We start from the raw sequence: 11,253 nt of genomic DNA, 5'->3' as shown, positions 1-11,253 counted from the left end.
TAATTGTAGGGTTTTAAGAATCAATGAACATAGATAGTATTAGTCTTATATTAGTTCAAAACAAGTAAACAGAAGAACCCAATAGATTAATCACAAAATTCTAAGAATCATAATTGGGTTCATGAAACAAGATCATATACATTAAAATAAACAAGCTTATAATAGATCAATTGATTATAAGCACATCTCTCCCGTAGCAATTAATGCTAGTGCAGTACCATAAATTGGAGTTGGAAGAGACATTACCAAGCTAGATAAAAACGATTCATAACTATAAGTAACCATCCATGATAAATGTGTATTAATAGTTTGAAAAATAAGACAGATAACCTACTATAATTAGTAAAAGTACACTATTACTGTAAAAATTCCTAACACTATTCAGTGTATTCAAGTCAAATCTTATAGTTTATTACTAATTAACATGTTATCTGATTCTAGGAAAGCTACATCTCCAGAATTTCGCAGCTGCATATTGGAACTTCCCATACTTCATTTGAGGCTGAGGGGTCAAATTCTGCTAATTTGTTCACCATTGCTAGAACGATTGATCAGTGGTCAACTCTAACAAAATTTAAATAACTAAGAAATTTTTTGAGTGATATTTTCTTTTATATCACCATCTTTATGCACAAGAAATCATTCTAATCATTATAAATTATCAACTGATGGTGAAAAAGAAAACAAAAAGGGAAGAAAACAAGCTAAAAAATTCTTACATGGAGTCAGTGGCATTGGTGACTGATCTGTGACTTTCTTGATGACCTCTTGATATTTTATACGTCAATACCACACAAAATGGGTGATTTGTGTGGTGTCCAATTTTTCACGTGCACAGATTTATAGAAGGACCTGGTTCTTCTATGTGTTCCAACTACTACTGTTGCGGAATAATAAGTACAGAAAATAAAGAACACGGAGATTTTTACGTGAAAAACACCTAGCTCAAAAGGTGAAAAAACCACGACCTACTTCCCAGTAGGATTTTCCCACAACTCTTTACTAAATTAGTGAGCCAAAACAGCATTTACATCAACTCTTTTGTAAACCTAGGATTACCTCTAACCCTTTGTAGCAAACTAGCCTCTAGCTATTTGCGACAAATTTCAAGTTAACTCTAACTTGAAACACAACGTACCTATTACAGACGCTTCTAGATAAAGCTGAAAAGGTACAAGTTAAAACCACCTACTACAAATAACTAGACTAAAAGACAACAATTGGAACTGGTTCTTCTAGCTGGTTCAAGTAGCGTCAGATTCGCACACTCAAATATCACTCGAATTGCTTGCAAAATTGCCTCGCTATTTTGCTCTCAATTCTTGCTTAACTTCTGTTTTTGTGCGTCCCTGTACAATAAGAACATTCTGCAATATATAGAAGTTAGTAGATAAAGAATTAACTAGAATCCTAATGCTATTCTTCCTTGGTGGAAGAGTTCTAGTTAAACTCAGCTCCTAAATCCTTCCTTATCTTAGATACTGTTCTTATTGAATAAGGAGTCTTTCTCTTTATCGTTTTTGCAATCTTTTTGATCAGGAGATATCTCATTCTCCCAGAATACGCTTATCTCCTGCATGTGTACCTCACGTGCCTTGACTCTGCCGGTGTCTATGTCTGCCAGTGATGGACCTGGTTCATATCAGAGTTCCTTTGTCAATCTTCAAAACTATTCTCTTTCTTGGGCCAACAAATTCCCTCTTTTTGATGATGACAAACTTTGTGCGTCCATAAGCTTAGGCTTGTTTCAACTTAATCCAACATTGACACATATTGGAGTATTAAGCACTTATCATAAAGAACCAGGGTCATTTAGTTTATAAATATCACATGTTCAGAGTACATCTCCCCCATTTTGGCATCATCGAAAAGTTGCAAAAAGATGTGTGAGTCCTAGATTTTATAAAAATTACTCATGGCCACTGGGGCAACTGCAAATGCATTCATGGATCAATCATCAGTAGTCAACTAAGAATTCAAACTATCAAGGAAATAGAGACAGTGCATAAGAACAAGAGCATCAAATTTCATTGATAGAAAGTACGGTTCTTCCACAGTCCACAAAATGAAACAAAAACATTTAAAGCATAAGCAACAAAAAAAGAAAAAGTCCCGAATCTGGGTCACTGAATTTTCAGGCAGGCTAGACAACTAAGGATTGGAAGAACTAGGGGCTTAGGTTTTGGCTTGGAGAAGATTCAACATATCGTGAAGAATTCCCTCATTCTTCTCCCTTTCCTTTGTAAGCTCAACTCTGAGAACATCCCTCTCAGATTCAACCTCAGCCAAACGAGTCTTCAGCCTTGCTATCTCAGCATCCTTTGCCCCACTCTCCTGCACTAGGGCTCTGACCTTGCTGTTTACAGGTGTCCTTTTCGATGAAACAGGTTCATTGGGAACGACATGGATCTCATAATCACAAGCAAGAAGAGTATTGGTCCCAAAATGGTCTTTGCTTGTGGCCATCTCCGCCTTCTTCAATGGCACCTTATAATGAGCAAGAACAGAAGTGAGGATGAAACCATAAGGAATGGCATAGGCTTTGGAGCCATTGACAACTCTGTCCAAAAGCTGAATGATGAACCCAAGCTAGTTTATCTGCCTCCCACTGTCCATACACTCCATCAAGACCAAGTCCATGTAATTTGCAATATGCCTCCTTTCCTTCCTTGGCAACACACACTTGTTGATGAATTCAAAGATCACATTGTGGGGTGGCTTTATTTTACTCTTATAGACTGACTTGGGCTCTCTCTCTTCTTCATTATCACAAAATTTCCTTATGATAGCTAGGGCAGGTGGAAGAGAATCCTGGCTGGGCCATTTCCGCCTAGTATAGTCATCATAGCCTTCAGAGGGTATGCCAAGGATTTCACCCAGTTCTTTAGCATCAAAAGAGATTTCCTTGACCTCAGTATTAGCCATGAATTCCACAATCTCATTCCTAGCCAGTCTCCCATCCAACTGAAGGACCATGTCCTTCCACCCCTGTATCTCAAGCTTCTCCAGCAGCAAAATCATTCCTTCTTCTTCCAAGTCCTTCAACAATCTCCCCTTCAGAATTGTTCTTTTACCAAACTTTGTCATCTTGTCCTTCTTACCATCAGAACCATCCTCCTCTTCACCACTCCAATCATCTTCTTAAGTAATTTTCACTTGCTTGGATTTCACTGCAGACCTGGTTCGCTTAGCCAAGATAGAGGGTTCAACAGACTTAGAAACAGATGAAGACTTCTTTGAGGAAGTATTGGCTTTCTTTGGCTTAGGGGTCTGAACCTCTACCTCTGCCACCTTTTCACTTTGATGGATTAGGTCCATCTCATCCAACTCAATAGCCTCGACATGCTCAACCACATTTTCTTTCCATTTATCCACTCTTTTCTTCTTACTCTCCTCTAAAGCTCTCTGCAACTCCTCCTCACTCTGCTTTAGCTTGCTCCTTGTAGTTCTTCCTCTTGGAAGAGGAATATCAGAGGTCTCAGAAAGAGCAGCTTTCCGTTTCTTGTTGGCTCTTGCTGTCCCAGAGGTTGTAGCTTTAGGAGTTCCTTTTTTCTTGGGTTGGTAATTGTCACTTAACCTTTTCAAGATATCAGCTAGGGTTTCCTCAACAGATGAACCAGGTTCGCCTTCTTGCTTTCCAAGATTTACTAGCCCTTCAGCGGCTTCTCCTGATTCACTCCCCCCTGTGTGCCTGCCACCTTCTTCCTCCCTCTCTGGCTCAGCTCCACAAATAACCATTCTAATAGATTCAGAGGTAGGTGAAGAAACAACCACTTCTTTCCCTTTTCCCCTCTTTTCACTCCGTACTCCCTCTAACTCTTTTTCTTTTTCAATTTTATTTTTACCACCTCTCCTTCTTGCCTCAAGAATTTCCACATCTATCACAGACCCAACCAGGATGAACCTAGTTTCTAAATTTTTAGCAATCTCAGAAATAACCTCAGATGAAGGTTTTGGGACAGAAGTTACCTGTTCAGAATCGGAAGACCCAGTTTCTTCCCCCTCAGTCGCTGATTTAAAGGAATCACTAGAATTTTGTGAGTTTTGGGCTTGGCTTGCTTGAAGCTGGGCATTTAATTTTCGAAATAAAGCACCGCTGGCCACTGTTTTTCTAGCAAGCATTTTGACTGTCCTTTTTCTAGGTTGGGGGTAGAACTAGGTTGAGGGTTTGTAGAGGAAGAGGAAGGAGTAGGGGGTGGAAGAGTACCAGGGTTATTCCAGGGGTTAGACATTTTGGTTATGGTTTTGTGATGAAGGAAAATGCTTGGATTGAATTCGAAGGCAAGGAGAGAAGAAAAGGTTTCAACGTTTTTGTTTTTCCAGAAATAATGAAGAATTTTTCAGAGTTGATGATGAGGGATTTAAAGGAGAAGTGTAATTAATACACAACGACAGCTTTTTGTGGTCAATTAGAAGTCTAATCACTCTGCAATTTTTAGTTTGGAGTGACGGTTACAGCTCCCCTAGAATCTAGGTGTTTTAATTCAGTGAGGATTCTTTAGTTGAAATGAAACTAGTTCAAATCTTTATTTGATAGGCTTTGGAAGATTTTGGACTGGGGTAGAGTTCTGCTCATGATTTAAATATTAGTATTTCAAAATGTGCAGAGTGTAGAACACATACCTCATTTTTCAGATGAACTAGCAATGATGAACTAGGTTCTTCACGAAGAATCCTCTCATCCATGTCTCAATTTGCAAAAATAGAGAAAATTTCATTAGAGACCAGTGATTCATATTAAAACATGGCATAGGAGTATACTATTTACAGTATGAGACTGAGCAACAATTAATCTGGTTATTTACACAAATTCCAGATTTTCTAACCAATTTTTTTTCATGTACAATCTGAATTGGTTCACTTAGGTGATCTTAATCATCCCTAATTCTAACCTGTTCCTTTCAAAGTGCTCTCTACTTAGTGCTTTTGTAAAGATGTCAGTAATCTGTTTTTCAGTAGCACAAAACTCTATAGTGATCAATCCCTTCTCATAATTGTCCCTTAAAAAGTGATGTCTAACATCTATGTGCTTTGTTCTTTTATGATGAATGGGGTTCTTTGTCATACTAATAACACTAGTGTTATCACAAAAGATAGGTATACATCCAACATCGATTCCAAAACCCCTCAATTGCTATTTAATCCACAATAGTTGAGCACAACATGGGGCTGCAGCCATATACTCAGCCTCAGCAGTAGATAAGGCCACAAAATTCTGCTTTTTAGTGGCCCAAGACACAAGGCATGAGCCAAGAAAGTATGCCATACCTGAGGCGCTCTTTCTATCCACAAGAAAACCTGCATAATCAACATCAGCATATCCCACAAGATTGAAATTACTACTTTTTGGATACCAAAGACAAAGATCGGTGGTGCCTTTTAGATATCTCAAAATTCTTTTGACAGTAGTCAAGTGACATTCCTTCGAATTTGCTTGAAATCTTGCACAAAGGCCTACACTGAAAACAATGTCAGGTCTACTAGCAGTGAGATACAACAATGAACCAATCATTCCCCTATACAACTTCTGATCGGCAGATGAACTAGGTTCATCTATATCCAACTTTGTAGCTGCTGCAATAGGAGTGTCAATTTCTTTGGAATCTTCCATTTTAAACCTTTTAAGCAACTCATTTACATACTTCTGCTGATGGATCATAGTTCCATTTGAGTTTTGTTTAATTTGTAAGCCTAAAAAGAAATTAAGCTCACCCATCATGCTCATTTCAAATTCACTCCCCATTAGTTTAGCAAAATCTTTACTTAACTTATCAGCAGTTGCTCTAAAGATTATATCATCAACATATATCTGAACTACATGCTCAAGCAAAAACTTTGATAATCTTTCATACCATGCTCTTGGCGCCTGCTTGAGCCCATAAAGAGCTTTGTCAAGTTTGTACACATGATCAGGACTCTCCTTGCTTTCAAACCCTAGAGATTGCTTGACAAACACTTCTTCCTTTAGATAGCCATTGGGGAAGGCACTCTTGACATCCATCTGGTGGAGGGTGAATTCCATATAAGCAGCAAAAGCTATGAGGAGTCTTGTTGCTTCCAACCTTGCAACTGGAGTAAATGTTTCATCATAATCTATGCCCTCCTCTTGGCTATATCCTTGAACCACCAATCTTGCCTTATTCCTTGTAACAGTTCCATCTTCATCAAGTTTGTTTCTGAAGACCCATTTTGTGCCAATTACTGATCTGTCCAAGGGTCTTGGCACCAGATGCCAAACTTGACTCCTTTCAAATTGGTTGAGTTTATCTTGCATTACATTTACCCAGACTGCATCCTGCAAAGCCTCAACAACATTTTTAGGTTCAATAAGAGATAAGAAAGCATCAAAAGCACAAAGATTCTTTAATGAAGATCTGGTTTTGATTCCAGAAGTTGGATCGGTAATTATATTCTCAATGGGATGAGAACTTTGATACTTGTAAGGTTTCACAACCAACTAGTTTCCCCTTGATGTTCCTTCAATGCTTTGTTGCTGTGGAACAGGTTCATGGACAGGTTCCCTTGAGGTTTGAGAATCATTTTCTCTTTGTTCTATTCCCCCTGTTAGGCTGCCCTGGGTAGAAGGACCTGTTCCATCACCTGTTCCTTCTTCTACTGCAGCTTCAGCCTGGGCTGTGGTTTCATTTAAGTTTCTTACCAGTCCAATTGCTTCATCATCATGTTCCTGTCTCTTAGAAAGAATGTTAGTTTCATCAAAAACCACATGAACACTTTCTTCAACACATATAGTTCTTTTGTTATATACCTTATATGCTTTACTATGTGAAGAATATCCCAAGAATACTCCCTCATCACTTCTGGGATCAAACTTGCCTAGGGAGTCTTTACCATTGTTGTGCACAAAGCACTTGCATCCAAATGCCCTAAGATGGGATATATTTGGTTTTCTCCCTTTAAGTAACTCATAGGGAGTCTTCTCTACTAGAGGTCTTGTCATGCACCTATTTATGATATAGCATGCAGTATTTACAGCTTCTGCCCAGAAGCTATAGGGCAGCTTACTAGAAAGAAGCATAGTCCTATCCATATCTTCAAGAGTTCTATTCTTTCTTTCAACTACTCCATTTTGTTGTGGAGTTCTAGGGGCAGAAAAATTATGATCTATGCCATGCACATCACAAAATTCAGCAAATTTAGTATTTTCAAATTCAGTACCATGATTAGACCTAAGTGATGTAGGTTGATTTCCTAATTGTTTCTAAGTTTTTCTAACAAAGGAAGTGAACATGTCAAATGCTTCATCCTTAGATGTTAGAAACAGTGTCCAGGTAAACCTACAATAATCATCAACAAGCACCATCACATATCTCTTACCACCTCAACTTAATATTCTCATTGGACCACAGAGATCCATATGAACCAGTTCCATCGTTCTGGTGGTACTTACCACTTTCTTGCATTTAAAGAGGATCTTACCTGCTTCCCCCTTGCACAAGCCTCACAAACTTTGTCTTCCTTGAACTTTATGTTAGGCAGTCCTATCACTAAGTCCTTGGAGACTAATTTGTTGAATTGACTCAGACTTGCATGTCCAAGCCTCTTAAGCCAAAGGGGGGGGGATCACTATCCAGCACACTTAAGCAAGTTAGTTCATTCTCTGAGAGTGTGGACATATCTATAATATATATATTATTCACTCTTTACCCTACAAAATAATCTTGTCAGTGATAAGATTTATCACAAAACATTTAGTAGAGGTGAATGCTACCAAGTTACCTCTATCACACAATTGTGACACACTGATTAGGCTATACTTCAAGCCGTTTATCAAGTAGACATTCTCAATGGAATGAGAGTCATCCTTACCTACCTTACCAACCCCAATGATTTTACCTTTCTTTCCATTTCCAAAGGAGACATTTCCTCCTTTGAGGTCTTCAAGCGAAATGAACTGGTCCTTGCTTCCTGTCATATACTTTGAGCAGCCACTGTCCATGTACCATATTTGGCTGCTCCCCTTCACTTGAACCTACAAAAGGAAATCAGGGGTTAGTCTTAGGAACCCAAACTAGTTTGGGTCCCTTTCTATAAGCAAAAGGATGAATTAAATTCCTTTTAGCCCAACTTGGTAACCAATTCTTCCTTTGAACAAATTTTTTGTTCTTTTGACTGGCCCTTTCTTTTGCGTTACATTCACTTTTATAGTGACCAATCTTACCACAGTGAGTACAAATCTTGCTCTCAGGAAGAGTGAGGTACTTGCTTTTAGAATCCCACTTACGTAGCTGATTCCCAAAGCCAAGTCCTTTTCTATTGCTACAGTGATGTTCCTGTAGCCATGACAAAGCATCGGAGGACCTGTTCCATTTACTAGTTCTGTCTAGTTCATGCTTGACCTTGCCTAGATCCCCCTTTAGCACTCTTACCTGCTCATCCTTCCTATACAACTCATCTTTCAGTTTGCCTACATTTTCTTTTAAAGTGAGTTGTGTGCAATCAGCTGTCTTCTTACTGGTTCCTAGTTTCAGTTTTAGATTTTCACATTTTAACTCAAGAATATTTGCTTCAAATGTATGAACCTGGTTCTTCAGAGCAGTATTTTCACTCACAGTCTCACTAACTCTGAGCTCCAGGTTCTTACACTTTGCTTTTAAAATCACACAATCCTTAGACAATAATTCTTTTTCTTTATTTATTACCTCAGATTCATCAATGAAATCTAGCAATAATTCAAAGAGTTTTTCGTTAGACAAAAACTTAATCTTGTCTTTGAGATGAATTATACATACCTCAGATTCCTCATCTGATTCTCCAATTGCCATAAGTGCTTGTTCATCTCTATCTTCATCATCTGACTCCTCATCTGAACTTTCTCCCCAAGCAACAACCATAGCCTTTGTTGATTCTTTGTTCTACTTGGGATGAACCGGTTCCTTCTTCTTGTTCCTTCGTTTAGATCTTTCCTTCTTCCATTAAATTTCCCATTGAGGGCAGTTCTTGATATGATGATCAGTCTTCTCACACTTGTAGCAGCCCTCATTGGTCGTTTTTTCAGGAACCCTTGCTTTGTTGTAATTTCCACCTTTTGAGGAACCTTTTCCTCTCATAAGGTATTTCTTGAAGTCCTTGGTGATCATAGCCATTTCATCTTCCTCCAGATCAGCACCTTCAGTGATTCTGAGTGCCAGACTCCTTTCATTCTTGGGCACATCCATCTTCATGGTCTGCCTTCTAAGTTCATAAGCAGTGAGATTTCCAATTTGCTCATCCAACCTAAGAGTTGCAATGTTCTTAGATTCCTGAATTGCAGTGATTTTGCTTTCCCAAGAAACTGGTAGAACCCTAGTCAGAATCTTCTCAACTTTGTCTTCTTCAAGAAGAGTCCTTCCAAGAGACTTCAGTTCATTTGTCAGTGTGGTGAACCTTGTATACATCTCTTGGATAGTCTCTCCTTCCTTCATAGAGAAATTCTCATATTGAGAATATAGTAAAGTACCTATGGACCTCTTCACCTGAGCAATTCCTTCATGAGCCACTTGCAAGGTGTCCCAAATTTCCTTAGCAGTAGTACAACTTTGAATTCTGCTGTACTCGTCTGGGCCAAGACCACACACAAACCATTTCTTGGCCTTAACATTCTTCTCCCATTTCCTCAAGTCGTCAGCAGTGCAGTCAGCTATTATTTTTGGCACCTCTTCTCCTTCGACATTTATTTTCATGGTAGCCAATGGACCATCTATGACAATGTCCCATAGTACATAGTCTTCTCCTATGATGTGGTCTCTCATTCTGTTTTTCCACCAGGAGTAGTACTGGCCATTGAAGAGTGGTGGCCTAGCAGTGGATTGCCCTTCCCAGTTTTCAGGTGGTGCACTCATCTTGATCTTCTCCTAAGGTGTTAGCCTCTTCAAGGATAACCTGCTCTGATACTAATTAATGTTTAATACGTCAATACCACACAAAAGAAGGGGGGGAGGGAGTGATTTGTGTGGTGTCTAATTTTTCGCGTGCACAGATTATAAAACGACATGGTTCTTCTATGTGTTCCAACTACTACTGTTGCGGAATAATAAGTATAGAAAATAAAGAATACAGAGATTCTTACGTGGAAAACACCTGGCTCAAGAGGTGAAATAACCACGACCTACTTCCCAGTAGGATTTTCCCACAACTCTTTACTAAATCAGTGAGCCGAAACAATATTTACAAAAACTCTTTTGTAAACCTAGGATTACCTCTAACCCTTTGTAGCAAACTAGTCTCTAGCTATTAGCGACAAACTTCAAGTTAACTCTAACTTGAAACACAACGTACCTATTACAAATGCTTCTAGATAAAGCTGAAAAGGTTCAAGTTAAAACCACCTACTGCAAATAACTAGACTAAAAGACAACAATTGGAACTGGTTCTTCTAGCTGGTTCAAGTAGCGTCAGATTCGCACACTCAAATATCACTCGAATTGCTTGCAAAATTGCCTCGCTATTTTGCTCTCAATTCTTGCTTAACTTTTACTTTTGTGCGTCCCTGTACAATAAGAACATTCTGCAATATATAAGAGTTAGTAGATAGAGAATTAACTAGAATCCTAATGTTACTCTTCCTTGGTGGAAGAATTCTAGTTAAACTCAGCTCCTAAATCCTTCCTTATCTTAGTTACTGTTCTTACTGAATAAGGAGTCCTTCTCCTTATCATTTTTGCAATCTTTTCGATCAGGAGATATCTCATTCTACCAGAATACGCTTATCTCCTGCATGTGCACCTCACGTGCCTTGACTCTGCCGGTGTCTATGTATGCCAGTGATGGACTTGGTTCATATCGCAGTTCCTTTGTCAATCTTCAAAACTATTCTCTTTCTTGGGCCAACACCTCTTCATTCAGACATTTTCAATTTCCAGCTGAATTGAACTGTTTTTCAACCCTTAAATTATACCAGAACTAGAAGTATTATAATTCAAATATATCCCCTTAAGTACACCAACGGTGACAAATGGGGTAAATTTGACCGAAGGTCATTTAACTATCTCTCAATTTTACTAATGTCATTTAACTATTTTTTATTATTTATAAGTAACTAAACTTTATCATTATTACTTCAAATTCATTCTGGATCAAATCTTCACCATAAATATGACATGACATAAAATTTAATGAGAAAAATTCAAAAATAAATGCCACATCAACTTAAATGGACCGTACCCACTTAGAAGAAATTCTAGTATCTCATGCAAATATATCAAATAATCAATATTTTATTTTTAAGAAAAATATTTTTTTACTAACCGCACTTTA

The 11,253-nt window shown here is 38.3% G+C and overlaps 1 protein-coding gene across 1 annotated transcript; it reads right to left on the bottom strand.

Annotated features, from left to right (window-relative positions):
* Positions 1-8,933: 8,933 nt before the first annotated feature.
* Positions 8,934-9,839, bottom strand: LOC138892957 (uncharacterized). Its single transcript, XM_070176718.1, has one exon. The coding sequence runs from the start codon at positions 9,837-9,839 to the stop codon at positions 8,934-8,936; it is 906 nt and encodes a 301-aa protein (XP_070032819.1).
* Positions 9,840-11,253: the final 1,414 nt, after the last annotated feature.

The sequence above is a fragment of the Nicotiana tomentosiformis genome, chromosome 5, assembly GCF_000390325.3.
Source record: "Nicotiana tomentosiformis chromosome 5, ASM39032v3, whole genome shotgun sequence".
Taxonomy (NCBI): Eukaryota; Viridiplantae; Streptophyta; class Magnoliopsida; order Solanales; family Solanaceae; genus Nicotiana; species Nicotiana tomentosiformis.
Note: the sequence above shows the minus strand (reverse complement) of the source record. Positions and strands in the feature narration are given on the sequence as shown.